The sequence below is a fragment of the Melanotaenia boesemani genome, chromosome 14 (assembly GCF_017639745.1).
Source record: "Melanotaenia boesemani isolate fMelBoe1 chromosome 14, fMelBoe1.pri, whole genome shotgun sequence".
NCBI lineage: Eukaryota > Metazoa > Chordata > Actinopteri > Atheriniformes > Melanotaeniidae > Melanotaenia > Melanotaenia boesemani.
In genome coordinates, this window is record NC_055695.1 from 18,554,629 (window position 1) to 18,569,490 (window position 14,862).

The 14,862-nt window shown below is 40.3% G+C and overlaps 1 protein-coding gene across 1 annotated transcript in view; it reads left to right on the top strand.

Annotated features, from left to right (window-relative positions):
• obscna (obscurin, cytoskeletal calmodulin and titin-interacting RhoGEF a) overlaps window positions 1-14,862 on the top strand; it is a 36,921-nt gene that overhangs the window by 6,284 nt on the left and 15,775 nt on the right. The window contains exons 12-33 of the mRNA XM_042006272.1: window positions 98-364; window positions 1,511-1,777; window positions 2,115-2,381; window positions 2,483-2,752; window positions 3,067-3,333; window positions 6,186-6,452; window positions 6,538-6,804; window positions 6,891-7,157; window positions 7,271-7,537; window positions 7,784-8,050; window positions 8,487-8,756; window positions 8,926-9,204; window positions 9,305-9,562; window positions 9,642-9,908; window positions 10,015-10,281; window positions 10,545-10,811; window positions 10,893-11,159; window positions 11,234-11,500; window positions 11,724-11,990; window positions 12,214-12,480; window positions 12,561-14,699; window positions 14,780-14,852. Coding sequence (XP_041862206.1) covers window positions 98-364; window positions 1,511-1,777; window positions 2,115-2,381; window positions 2,483-2,752; window positions 3,067-3,333; window positions 6,186-6,452; window positions 6,538-6,804; window positions 6,891-7,157; window positions 7,271-7,537; window positions 7,784-8,050; window positions 8,487-8,756; window positions 8,926-9,204; window positions 9,305-9,562; window positions 9,642-9,908; window positions 10,015-10,281; window positions 10,545-10,811; window positions 10,893-11,159; window positions 11,234-11,500; window positions 11,724-11,990; window positions 12,214-12,480; window positions 12,561-14,699; window positions 14,780-14,852 — 7,561 coding nt within the window. The remainder of the gene's footprint in view (window positions 1-97; window positions 365-1,510; window positions 1,778-2,114; window positions 2,382-2,482; window positions 2,753-3,066; window positions 3,334-6,185; window positions 6,453-6,537; window positions 6,805-6,890; window positions 7,158-7,270; window positions 7,538-7,783; window positions 8,051-8,486; window positions 8,757-8,925; window positions 9,205-9,304; window positions 9,563-9,641; window positions 9,909-10,014; window positions 10,282-10,544; window positions 10,812-10,892; window positions 11,160-11,233; window positions 11,501-11,723; window positions 11,991-12,213; window positions 12,481-12,560; window positions 14,700-14,779; window positions 14,853-14,862) is intronic.

The following is a 14,862-nucleotide window of genomic DNA, read 5'->3' on the forward strand; positions in this document are numbered from 1 at the left end:
GTTCTAATTATCTTTACCCTTAAATTTCTTTAACTGCTCTAAATGAGAACAATGTAAAATTTTAACTGAGTTTATTAAACTTGGCTTTTTATTTTAGAACTCCAGCACACATTTGCAAAGGAGCTCAGAGACACTCGAGCAGAGGAAAAGGGTAAGGTGACCTTGGAGTGTGAGACCAGACGGCCAGCCAAGCGTGTGATCTGGCTGAAAGGCATGGTGGAGCTGAGGTCCGGCAGGAAGTATGTCATCAGGCAGAAGGGAGTGGTGCTCTCTCTAACCATTAACTGTCTGGAGAAATCGGATACAGATATTTACACCTGTGATGTTGGTACCATGCAGAGCCGGGCACAGCTGACCGTGCAGGGTGAGATCATTGTGGAGTCATTGTGACTCTTTGCATCACTGTGGATCATCAGTGTACAGTAAAATCCAATTTGACATAAAATTAAATGCTGGATCAGACCCAAATTGATTTGCATTAGATTAATATTAAACAATTAAACGAAGGATACCCATTCAGCAGCAGATATGTGGAAATAAAAACACATACAATTTTGTAAAACTGAAAATGTTATTACTGAAAAACTAAAATCTTTTAAAGACTATACCTTAAATAATGTGCAATTTTAATAATCATTATTTCTGTCTAATATCTAGCCAAATACTAAGAGTGTTACATAAGCTTATAGTTGATGTTTTTGGTTTTTGGCTTTTCCATTTTAGGTCAGAAAGTGTTAATCTTGGATGAATTAGAGGATGCAGAGTGTCTCGAAGGTGACACAGTCACATTCAGATGTCAAATTTGTCCAAGCGACTACGTGGGGGTGAAGTGGTATTTGGATGAGACTCTGCTTTATACCAATGAGCTCAATGAGATCAAAATGGTTCCAGGAGGCTACCACACCCTCACATTTAGACAACTTGCTCGTAAAGACACTGGCACTATTTCATTTGCAGCAGGGGACAAAAGATCATATGCCTCACTGCTGGTTAGAGGTTAGATTTTGACTTCACTGAGACTTTCTAATCAATATCTTCTGTCACATTTCATTTGGTGTTGATCAAGCACACTCTCTTCTTAATACCAGAACGGCGTCCTACCATTATCAAGGCACTGGAAGATTGTGAGGCCATTGAAGGAGGAGGCTTGGTGTTGTCCTGTGTGACTTCCAAGCCATGCCACATTCTTTGGTACAAAGATGGCTGCCTGATGTGGAACTCCTCCCGATACTTTGCCAGTCGCTCTGGCTGTGAAGCTCGCCTGACTATTCGGGAGGTCTGCAACAATGATGCTGGGGTGTATGAGTGCAGTGCTGGATCTGTTACAACTAGGGCTGTTGTCACAGTCAGAGGTATAAATAGAAATTCCATCCATCCATCCATCCTTCCCTCCTTCCTTCCTTCCTTCCTTCCTTTTTATTCCAATTCAGGGTCAAGGGATAAATAGAAATTAATTAAATTAATTTCTGGACTAAACGTTTATGGCTCATTTCCTCTCTTTACTGTTTAGCCATCCCAGCAGAGTTCACCCAGTCTCTGAATGCTGTGGAAGCCAAAGAAGGAGAAGCTATTACCTTAAGCTGTGAATATTCTCTGCCTGGAGTCCAGTTCCACTGGAGGAAAGGTTTAGAAAATATAAGACCTGGAGACAAGTATCTGATGAAACAGCGGAAGACGATCATCTCTCTCACCATCAAAGCCCTGACAGCCGAGGACTCTGGACAGTATACATGTCAGTGCAGAGAACACTACACAACAGCTGCCCTCAAAGTTCACAGTAAGTTATTGTGTGTTTTTGCACTTTTATTTAAAAGAAAAAAAACTCATTTGGAATTCATGCGATTATTTATATATCCATCAACATCTCCTTTAAAAAAACAGTGCAGATTTCATTTTTTACAAATGCTTGAGCTCATGCAAACGTATACGGTGGATTGACTCTACAATAACAAAAAAGAAAAGACAATACAAGAAAGACAACATTGATGAAAAAAACAAGAACATGTTTAAGAATGTAAACAACAAAAACCACAAAAGCAAATCCAAAAACACATTTTGCTTTTGTTCAATCACCTGACTCCTGTTTGTGTTATATCACCTCTTTATTTTTCCAGCTATTCCCATTACATTCATTCAACAGCTGAGGAACATGCAGGCTGAGGAAGGCAGCAGCGTCATATTGCGTTGTGAAATTTCCAAACCTGGAATACCAGTTGAATGGAGGAAAGGGAATGAATTGCTGAAGAATGGGATCAAGTACCAGATAAGGAAAAGGGAGACGACATTGGAGCTCCTGGTATGGAAGCCTGTGCCTGAAGACAGTGGGGTTTACAGCTGCGTGTGTGCTGATCAGATGACATCTGCTACCGTTAAGATCACTGGTAGGAATTTATTAACCAATCAGCTGATTTATAGATTTGACAATAACACAGTCAGTAATTAAACCATGAATGTTCATATGTGGTCATACATGGTTTCTCAGCTCTACCAGTCACTTTCAAGCACAAGCTGAGGAATGTGTTGATTGAGGAAGGCAACACTGCAACGTTACGCTGTGAGCTGTCCAAACCCGGTCACACCGTTGAGTGGAGGAAAAGAGGGAATGAACTTATCAGGAATGGAGAGAAATATCACATGCGGCAGAGAGACATGCTTATTGAACTGAGGATCTTTGATGTGGCCCTCGAAGACAGCGATATCTACACATGCATTTGTGGGGACATAGAGACCACTGCCACTCTAACTGTGAATGGTACCGTTGATTAACTGGTGTTTCTCTAGTGTTTTTCCATTTATCTAACAGGAAAAGAAACTATTTGGGTAAACAAAAAAAGATATATATTAGAATAACAGAATAACATTATTAAATCAAGATGTAGGAAAACCAAATGTTAAAGATTTAAACATTCTAAATATTTTACATGATTACAAAATGCAATAACTTGTATATAGTGAACAACAGCCCATATCAAGAGCCACTGTTGATTTTTAATGTATTATGGTTTTTAAGGTTTATTTCTATTGTTCATTTTAAATTTGTTAACTTAGTTTGTGTTTCTTTTTAAGCCCTCCCTGTTACCTTCAAGCAAAAACTGAAGAACCTCCAAGTTGAGGAAGGACACAACATTACGCTGCATTGTGAGATTTCTAAAGCTGGCGTTCCAGTGGAGTGGAGGCTTGGAGGAGAGCTGTTGGAGAATGGAGAGAAGTATCAGATAAAACAGAGGGACACAGTCCTGGAGTTGACCATCAGAGATGCTGCACCAGAGGACAGTGGTGTCTACACCTGCGTGTGTAGAGAGCAGAAAACAAAAGCCACTGTAAAAGTGATTGGTATGTCTGTTCTAACATAAGGCCATCCTGCTGCATTTCATATTGTAATTTTATAAGCTGCCATTATAAAATCAGTTCTTTAATGGTGTTTACTTTGTTTAGCTTAAGTTGTACTAATGACCTCTTTTTCTCATTTCAACAGCGGTTTCTGCTACATTTAAAGTGAGCCTAAAGAGCCAGGAAGCTGAAGAAGGGAACAGTGTGACATTACATTGTGAGCTCTCTAAGAAGGGCGTCTCAGTTCAGTGGCAGAAAGAGGGTCAGGTGCTGTCTGAGGAGGTATCTCAGGGAAAGTACCAGATAAAAGTCGAAGGGAAGAAAGCTTTGATGACCATTTTCAATCTACAACCAGAAGATAGAGGAAAGTACTGCTGCATCACAGGAGATGAAAAAACCACTGCTGAAGTCCGAGTGAAACGTAAGCTTAAAGACTAATGACGAAATATAGATACGTCTTTAAATTTTGTCATTAAATGTCTCATAAAGGTTATACCAGTTGGTTTACGTTTGTGTTTTGTAATTTTATTAATATTATAATTTAATCATTATTTATAATTTATTTCTCAACACGCGTGTTGATGCTACATACATGCTATTTTATTACTTTTAGCAGACTTTATTAGTAAGCTGACATGAAGTTAGGCTTATTTCTTTTCTCTCAAGTTTCTCCATTGCAGTTATTTTATTTTATTTTTCTGTTTGCTGAAAAACAAATAAAAAAGTTAAGAAAAAAGAGAGGAAGTGCACATAAAAACAGTCACTAAATAGGTTTTTTTCTAATATACTTCAAACAGCCCTTCCTATCACCTTCAAACGGGAGCTGCAGCGCCTTGTGGTCAAGGAAGGACACAGTGGAGTTTTCTGTTGTGAGCTCTCCAAACCTGGAGCTCCTGTGGACTGGAGGAAAGGCAGAGTCACTCTGAAGCCTGGAGAGAAATATGAAATGAAACAGGAGGGCCGTGTCACTAAACTGATCATCAATAATGTGGAGGAGAGTGATGCTGGGAAATACACCTGCAAGACTAAAGACAGCCAGTCATCAGCTGAACTTGTAGTCCAAGGTATTCCCAATATCTACAAATTTACACACACATACTGTATTTTAATTAATTTATCATTTCATTAAATACATTTTCTCTTGCTGTTGTTGTAAAAATTTAAATATTTATGTAAAATGTATTCAACAGAAACTCCTGAGCGCAGACGTCAAAGAGGTCAGCTTAAAAAAGACAAACTAAATAGGCCAAGTCTCCCTGTTTGAGCTCCATTATGTAGAATCGTAAAACTCCCACTTTGTTATCCATTTCATGGTGTGATGTCACAGTACTTTGTCCGCTGTACATTACTTCTGAAGTCCTGGTCATTTAGACAGAAACCTCCCACAAGTTTCCCCTGACTAAACTGTAGCAATAATAGTGGTTTTAGTTTTTTCATGTAAGCCAGATTACATGTCACATAGTCATGCCAGAATCACACACTTCTTGTGTTTTGATGTAACTTGGTAGAAGATTAACTGACCATCTGAATTATAATGGATTATCATATAATCTGTTATAATTGAATAATATCCACCTATGAACTGGTAAAAATCATTGTGAGCATGGAAACATCCCTTCCCTCACTCAAATTATTCTCCATTCGTTGTCATCTTGATCTCAGATCTTATTCCATCTGAACCTGTAACTTAAAATGACTCTTTCTGTGTGGTTCCCGGTCCTTGACAGCTTTGCCACCTAGTTTCAAGCTTCCATTAGTTAACCAGGAAGTAACTGAGGGCAACAGTGTTGTTCTGCGCTGTGAGCTGAACAAGCCTGCTCCCTTAGTGGAGTGGCGAAGAGGAGGAGAGCTGCTGAGGAATGGGGACAAGTACCAGATGAGGAAAAAAGAGCTGCAGGTGGAGATGAAGATTGCTGACCTCACTGTGGACGACACTGGAGATTATATTTGCCTATGTGGAGAAGAGAGGACAATAGCTAAGATTGTGGTGAACGGTGAGTGTTGCTTTGGTAATGGCAAATGTCAAGATTTTAACCTTCTAAACATGGTGTTTTTTAGGTTAGAGAGAGAAGTGACAAGTGAAACAATGAGTAAACTTCATAAATTAGCATTTCCATCTTTGAAATGGTGAATATTAATGACATGGGTTTTATGGAAATCTCATCATCTTGCAGTGCAGGGTAAAATTTTCAGTGTTGGCATTTGGAATCAATATTAACCAACATTAGCAGCACATTATATACAATATAGACAAGATTAAAACTTTAATAATCTTTGTGCACTGATTGTATTTCAGCAGAGTCTCTATTGTTGTCTCCATTCTGCCTTTTTCTTACATGTATGTGTTGCTTTAGTGTAGTTTTATTTGTGCTGTGTTTTTTCCCATCACAAATTCTAGTGCCACTTTGTCATGTGTGAGTAGATGAAATGGCTTTGTGTGTTTTCCCTATGACCATAATTGTTGAATGCAACCCTGATGTACAGAGCAGCTTTAGAGTTACAATTACAAATGTGTCACACACAGGAGAAAGAGAGTAGCAATGCAACAGTAACGATTCTCACAACTGTTGAGATAAAATGAATGCACATAGTTAAAACAGGACAGAATGGAGTCACATAGTTGAGCACACATGCACACACTTAAAACGAGGAGGAGCAAAGTCAGCTGTTCAAATAATATATAAACATAAATACATGCTTTATTAGTTTTAGTAGTTTATTAGTGAGTTGTACATTTATGCAGACTTCCGTTCAAAAACAGTTTTTTTTTTTTGCCACTGACATGAGGTTACGTTTATTTCTTTTCTCTCAAGTTTCTCTATTGCAGTTATATTTTATTTTGTTTTTTTCTGTAGAACGGCCCATTAAATTTCTCCAGGAATTGAAGAATATTCAGGTGCAGGAGGGCAATGGAGTGACGCTCTGCTGTGAGTTGTCCAAACTGGGAGTTCCAGTGCAGTGGAAGAAGGGAGACAGTGTGCTCACCAGTGGAGAAAAGTACCAGGTGAAACAGAGTGGCTCCACAATGGAGCTTCTCATCAGGAAGAGTCTTCCTGAGGACAGTGGCACATATAGCTGTGTTTGTGATGACATAAAAACCACAGCAACTGTCATTATTACTGGTGAGACATGATTCAGACTTAAAAAGATAAATAAAAAAATTCTCATTCAATACTATTCTAAAAGTATCTGAATATCAATCCTCAGCAATCCCAGTGACTTTTAAGCAGAAACTGAAGAACCAAGAAGCTGTGGAGGAGGGTCAAGTGACACTACGCTGTGAGCTCTCCAAACCAGGAGTGCTGGTGGAGTGGAGGAAATATGCACAGCTCCTAAAGGAGGGAGAAAAATATCAGATTAAACAAGAGGGTCGGGTAGCTGAGATGTTGATTAGAAGTTTAACTCTCGCTGATGCTGGAGAGTACTGCTGTTCTGCAGGACCGGTAGTGACATCAGCTGACATTAGAGTCAGAGGTATGTTTCACTACTAACATGACATTTATACACTGTTAAAGATTTAAGGTAAATATCACCAATTATTTTCATATCATTTTCTTCAGCACTTCCTGTAACATTTAAGCAAGGGGTTGAGAATTTGGAGGTGAAGGAAGGAGACAATGGAGTTTTCTGCTGTGAGCTCTCCAAACCTGGAGCTCCCGTAGACTGGAGGAGAGGCAGAGTCATCCTAAAGCCTGGTTACAAGTATGAGATGAAACAGGAAGGACATTTCACCAAACTGATCATCAACAATGTGGAGGAGAGTGATGCTGGCAAATACACCTGCAAGACCGAAGACAGCCAATCATCTGCTGAGCTCACAGTCAAAGGTTGAAATTTAGAAAGAAATATATTAACTATTTTTTTATGAACTAAGAGAAAGTAAAATAACCAAATGCAAGACAACAGAATGAATGATTTTCCTAAACCTTTCATCTTGCAGCTCCACCCGTGACGTTTAAGACAAAGCTAAAGAACCAGCAGGTAGAGGAAGAGAACAGCGTGACCTTGACCTGCGAGCTGTCCAAGTCTGGCCTTGCTGTGGAGTGGAGAAAAGGAAAAGAACTGCTAAAGAATGATTTCAAGTACCAGATTAAAAATCACAATGGCATCATGGAGCTGACCATCAAAAACACACAACTTGAAGACAGTGGCCTCTATAGCTGTAATTATGGAGATGCCAAGACCACAGCCAATGTGACAATTACACGTAAGCGAAGATTGTAAATAAAACTCGGGATGTCGATATGCATTCTTAAATTTGTAAAAAAAAATTGAGGTCTAACAATACATTTGCGATCATGCTATTTTTGGACAGCACTCTGTTTTAACTAAGCATATGGGCCTAAATGAAGTAGTGAGTGTTCATCAAACATTTATTAGTTGCACAACCTGTACAGTACATTCACCTACTTACTGTATATAAAACTTTAATTTTACCATATGTCATCCACAGCCATTCCCCTTTCCTTTAAAATGGGACTGAAGAACCAGGAGGCCCCTGAAGGAGGAAATGTGTGCCTGCGCTGCGAGCTGTCCAAGGCTGGGGTGCCTGTGCAGTGGTGGAAAGGGGAGGACCAGGTTTATCATGGAGGAAGATACCAGATGACACTGAAGGGGAAAATAGCTGAGATGACCATTCGAAACGTCCTGCCAGAGGACGTGGGAGAGTACAGCTGTGTTTTTGGTGGGCAGAAGACAACAGCTGAAGTGAATGTGAGAGGTACCAGAAATTATCCCATTTTCAGATTGCAAACCACACTTCATACTTAAATTTAAATAAATGATATATAGTATGTTGTGTTTAACTGCATCATTTGAAATATTTTAAATCGTTTTAAAGCTACTACCTGTGCACCTCTGTAATCAGTGATAATACTTACAAATCTGATGGTTCAAGTCTAATGCCCATAATTTACACACGCTTATTCCATATAACTTGTTGGTAGGGATCTTTATTTGCTCTTGTACTGAGCGTGTTGTGGGGTAGTAATGATATCATGATGACACTCTTTATATACAGTAAACCTGGATTTCACAAATGAAATATATCTTATATTATTTCCTCAATAATATTATCCCAGAATTTTAAGGTTTGTTAAGCACTTGTTGAACTTGAACCTTAAGCAAAATAATTTCTTCTTTTTCTCTTTTACCAGCGGCTGCATCTGTTTTCTTTGAGAAGGAACTAGAGAGTCAAGCAGTGATGGAGGGGAAATCTGTGCTGCTTTCTTGTGAAGTTTCCAGTGCAAATGTTCCTGTCACTTGGAAAAAAGACAACATTGTGGTGGAAGAAGGAGAGCATTATATAGTAAAGAAAAAGGGTCCCTTGCATACACTGGAGATTAAGAAACTGTATCCAGAAGATGCTGGGGACTACTGCTGTATTACCAGAGGAAAAAAGACAACTGCCAAGCTGATTGTGAGGGGTAGGTGGATGCTACAATTGATTTTCACCCAGTATTTTCTCATATTTTAGAACATTTTATTTATGACCCAAGAAATGCAGAAGTGAGCTTTCTCATTGTGATTCTCATAAATATACCATATTCCATCTGCTAAAAAGCCAGCTGTATCTAGTTCCTTCTTTATCCACAGAGCGTGTTAGGATTGTTAGAGAGCTGCAGGACATAACAGTGACAGCGGGAGAGGATGCTGTGTTCGTGTGTGAGTTGAGCCACGCAGATGTGAGTGAGGGCATCTGGTGGCTTGGCTCCAGCCCTCTGCAGAAGAATGAGATGAACCACATGACATGCCACGGTCGCCAGCACCGCCTGGTCCTCACCATGACAACACCCGAGGAGACGGGCACTGTGGCATTTGTAGTCGGGGAGGAGAGGACATCTGCTCGTCTGCTAGTTGTTCCTAAGCCCAAAGGTGAGTGGAATATATTCCTTTAATATTTTGTGTTTTTAGATAAGAGTTTATTCTCATTCATCCAGTCCAAAATGAGACTTAATTTTAAATTATTTTAAAGTTTTATTTGAGGAAAAGCCAAAAGACACAGTGGTGATGGAAGGAGAGACAGCTACTTTGTGTTGCACTATCTCTGACTTGATCACCATGGTTACCTGGAGACGCAACCAAATCCCCCTTCGAAATAGTGATAAATATGAAATACGTAAGGAGGGAAAGATGAACCTGCTGCTTATCCATGATGTTGAGCCCCAGGATACAGGCATATACTCCTGTGATACAGGAGATGTGCAGAGCAGCGCCAAACTTACTGTAACAGGTAAATTATTTCTTTTTAATTACCAGGATGTAGATATGATTTCAGAGTGAGAAATTCTTTCCTTCTCCTATTTTTCTAGAGCTTCCTCCGTTCTTCCAGGAAGAACTTCAGAGTGTGGAAGCTGAAGAAGGAGGTTCATCTTCCCTCTACTGTGAGCTATCTAAACTTGGAGTGCCAATTCAGTGGAAGAAGGATAGGCTGCCACTAAGAGCAAGTAGGAAGTTCGAAATAAGGCAAGATGGCTGCTTCCTACAGCTTTACATTAAGGAGCTCAAGCTTGAGGATGGTGGTACCTACTCGTGTCAGGCAGGAAGTGCAGAGACCACTGCAACAGTGACAGTGAAAGGTATGTGAAGGGGGAAATGTGAATGTCAAAAGAGTTCATAAACTCAATTAGAGAAAAGTAAAATATCTGTAACTCAATTTATTTTGCACTTCCAACCTTTCCATAGAGCTCCCTCCTTTCTTCAAGAAAGAATTACGAAGTGTAGAGGCTCAGGAAGGAACTGCAGCCTATTTGCAATGTGAGCTGTCTAAACCTGGGGTGTCGGTGCTTTGGAAGAAGAACAGACTTCCGCTTAGAGCGAGCAAGAAATATGAAATGAAGCAAGATGGCTGCTTCGTCCAGCTCCTCATCAATGAGGTCAAACCTGAAGACAGAGGCAGCTACACATGTCAGGCAGGAGGCACAGAGACCACTGCAACTGTCTCAGTGAAAGGTTTGTGAATTTAGAAAACTTCATGTGAACTGGACATGTTACTGTGATTATGAAAGATATTTTTATTTATAAATTTGCTTGGTAAATTTCATAGTGACATCACAACTGCACTTAGAGAAAAAATTTTCCCTTTTTCCCCTTTTTATTTGCCTTCTTGAAATAATTTAAACTTTATTATTTGATATGGATCTAATATAACAAGACTGTTATAATAAGTTATATCAAAGATTTCCCTCAATACAATATAAGTTTATTTTTGTCAGAGCTTCCACCATGTTTTAAAAAGGATCTGCAAAATGTGAAGGCTGAAGAGGGAGGCATAGCCTCGCTTTGTTGTGAGGTGTCCAAACCTGATGTGTCTGTGCTGTGGAAGAAGAACAAACTGCCTCTGAAAGCCAGCAGGAAGTATGAGATGAAGCAAGAGGGCTGCTTCCTGCAGCTCAATATTAAAGAGCTCGAACTTGAAGATGGTGGCAACTACACTTGTCAAGCAGGAAGCTTGGAGACCACTGCCACTGTATCAGTGAAAGGTGCGAATTTGGAAAATTGCATGTTAGGTGGATATATTAAAGCTCAGAGATGACTTTCTCCATCCTTCCTCATTTCCTCAGAGCACCCACCATTTTTCAAAGAAGATTTGAAAAACGTGGCCATTGAGGAGGGAGGTACCGCCTCCCTCTGCTGTGAGGTTTCTAAGTCTGGGCTACCAGTACAATGGAAGAGGAACAGGTTGCTACTGAGAGCGAATAAGAAGTACGAGATGAAGCACAATGGCTGCCTCCTCCAGCTCCACATCAAAGATCTCACACTTGAAGACAGCGGCAGCTACTCTTGTCAAGCAGGAGCAGCAGAGACCACTGCAACAGTGACGGTTAAAGGTGTGTAAGCTAGCAAAACTTTGCTGTATTCAAACACCTTAATATTATAAATATCAATGTAAAATGTTTTGCAGAGCTCCCCCCCTTCTTCAAGGAAGAGTTAGTTAGTGTAGAGGTTGAGGAAGGACATATAGCCACCCTGCGCTGTGAAGTGTCTAAACCTGGAGTGTCAGTGCAGTGGAAGAAAAACAAGCTGCCACTGAGAGCCAGCAGGAAGTATGAGATGAAGCAAGAAGGCTGCGTCATCCAGCTCCACATTAAGGATCTCAAACCTGAGGACAGTGGAAACTACACATGTCAAGCAGGAAGTGCACAGACCACTACAACTGTAACAGTGAAAGGTTTGTGGGTTTACAAAGCAGCATGTCTGATTTAAAAATATTACAAAGTTTTCTTTTGTTAATATTGATATATACCACATTATGTATTAAGACATATATTTATATATTTAACACTAATATTTCCCAGTGTGGATGTGATGGTAGTATACATTTGGTAATGTCTTAAAGACATGTATATCGTCATACAAACATGCAAAACATTTTTCTGCTCTTTGTTTTGCAGAGCTCCCACTATTTTTCCATAAAGAATTACAACACGTAGAAGCAGAGGAGGGAGGTACAACTTCCTTGTTCTGCGAACTGTCCAAGCCTGGCGTGTCAGTACAATGGAAGAAAAACAGACAGCCAGTAAGAGCAAGCAGGAAGTTTGAGATGAAGCAGAATGGTGGTGTTCTCCAGCTCAACATCAGAGACCTCAAGCCCGAGGACAGTGGCAGCTATACTTGTCAAGCGGGGAATGTAGAAACTTCTGCAAATGTGGTAGTGAGAGGTGTGTGCATGTGAACATAGGGGATGTATGTAAGGAATATTTACTTTATCATCACTTAAGCTGTCCATAACAATGAGGTTAACTTGTTTAGATTTAGACATATTCACACTAAAATGCTGCAACACACATATTCATTCATAATAAGTGGGTAGGTTTGTTTGTATATGAGATTTTAATACTGTACATGATGTATGTTTTGGTGTTTTCTGTCCCACATATTTAGAACTTGTTCCATTGTTCAACAAAGAATTACAAAGTATAGAGGCAGAGGTTGGTGGTATGGCCTCCATGTACTGTGAGCTGTCCAAACCTGGATTGTCTGTGCAGTGGAAAAAGAACAATCTACCACTGAAGGCCAATAAGAAGTACGAGATAAAACAGGAGGGCTGCTTTCTGCAGCTCAACATCAAGGAGCTCAAGTGTGAAGACAGTGGTAGCTATTCTTGTCATGTTGGAGGTGCAGAGACCTCTGCAACTCTGCAAGTGAAAGGTGGGTCTAGCATTATTTTTGACTGGCAGAGACAGAGAAGGGAGTTGCTTTATTATAATTTTTTCCATTCTCTTGTTTAGCAGTACAACCAACTCCAAACACAGAAGCACCTACAATACTACCAAAGATGAAAGGCACTGTTTCCAAACCAACTCTTACCCCAGAGGATGAGAGGCCCCTTTCTGAGGCCAAATCTGTTCCTCCTGAGCCCAAAAGGAGGACTAACAGGAAGACATCTATTACTAATTTAGAAAAAGACGTGGAGCCAATTTTTGACCTCAAGGCGTCCATGCTGAAGGAGACTAGTGAAGTCCAAAAGAGCATTCGACCTGCAAAATCTATGGAAAAAGACTTTGATGTTGCACAGAATGTAACACAAGAGGAGAGGAATAAAGAGAAAGATGGCGAGATGCACAAGAAAGCTGATAAGCCAGTGAGACTACTAGAGAAGGATTATAGGGTTGACAGAAAGGTTGATGAACCAGCTAGACCTTTGGGTACAGAAAATGACAGTTTCTTGGCAATGAGACAATCAGGAAGGAATTTGGAAGAATTAGTTAATTTTGGCCTTGAAGCAAGACAGTCAGACAATGTTATGGGCAGCACTCTGGATGAACTGAGAGAAAAGGAAAATGAAACTGACCTGAAAGAGCAAGGAAAGCCTTCAGGGAAAATGACTAAAGTTGAGCAGAAGGTGAAGCAACCAGAAATAACACGGAGGAACAGTCAGGATGAAAAACACCCAGTAAAGCCCCAAGAGAAGACCGAGGAGGATGTAGCATCTGCAGAAAATAAAGCTGAAGTGGGCAAGATAGCAGAGGAGTCTTTTAAACCACCAATAAGATCAAAGGGAAAGATAATGGAAAGAAAGTGTATCTCAAAAGAAGCTGAGGAGACACAAGCAGTAAAGACTACACCAAATGATTCTGAGGAAGAGTATAAATGGAAAGAAAAGCAAGTGTCCACAGAAGCGCAAAGAGAGAAAAAGGCACTGAAAATAATACCCTCTGCTAATCAACTGGACAAACAGCCAGTGGAACAAACAGAAAAACCTGAAGGAAAAGTTTCTGAAATAGTTCCCCCAAAGCCACCTATGAGGACTAAGAGCAAAGTAAAGAGAGTAATGGAAAAACAAGTATCCAGGGACACAGAGACAGATCAAGATGAGGAAATGCTGACAAATGTTGTGGTAAGATCAGCTGAAGAAAAGCCAGTAAGAAAGCTAATAAAACCAATTGGAAGAGAGGTTGAAATGAAACCAAAACTGGAGAGGAGCCAGTCCGTCACAGCCAACAGTGAAACAGTCGATAACATAAAGCAGCCAATAAAACAGCCAGTTAAACCCATGCAAAAAGAGCCTGAAGCACACCAGAATATCAAGTTGGCAGTTGAGCCAATTAGAAGAAGAGAAGAGCAACAAATGCCAAAGCAGGCAGAAGACATTCCTCTTCTATACATTTCTGAAGATGAAACTTTCTCAGAAGCTTTGACTGAGCTACCCACTAATCATGTCCAACCCCCTGTCTGCATTGTTGATGAGCAAACTGAAGAGCTGCCACTACAGAAGACACAGTCATGTGATATTTCTCCTGCAGAGATTGGGATCAACATAGAGGATGAACCCCAAATGCAAGAGGCTGCAGTCAAGATCCAGGCTGCCTTTAAAGGCTACAAGACCCGGAAAGACATGCGACCAGTCTTTAAAGAGGTTTTCAAAAACCAAAATGCAGATCTCCATGGTACCCTCAGTCTAAAGTGTGTTGTAGAAGGAAAACCCAGCACTATTCATTGGCTCAAAGATGGCCAACAAATTACTAATGATCAGCGAAACAGGATTAAAACTTCAGAGCATGGAGAATGTACACTTGTGATCAAAAACATGGCTAACAGTGACACTGGAGTTTACACTTGTGAGGTAGCGAATAAGTTTGGTGTGACCTCTTACAATGGAAACATAACAGTTGTACAGACTGTGCAACCTTCTCCTGCCGCCCAGAAGCCTATACACCCACCACTTGCAGCCATAACTCCTTTGCAGCTTGCTCCATCAAAGTCTGAAGCTCAGGCCAAAACCCAAGGTCTCGCTTCAGAACCAGATGCTAAAAATTATGTAGAAAGCATGAGTGTATCTCTATGGGAGGCCTACAACCTGACAGAGCAGGACACTCAAACGAGCCTACAGGAAGGAAGAAGATCTTCAATCATTGCTGTCAGCTCAAGTAAGTAACACCCTTAATTTTTAGCTGTAAAGTTAGAGAAGCATAAATGATTTCTATTCTTCAAAATCCACTTTAAACAGTGTCCAGTCCCTCTGATTATGACACCGCTCCAGACATAATGGAACCTATCCAGACTGGTCCAGCCATGCCGAGGTAGTTCAGA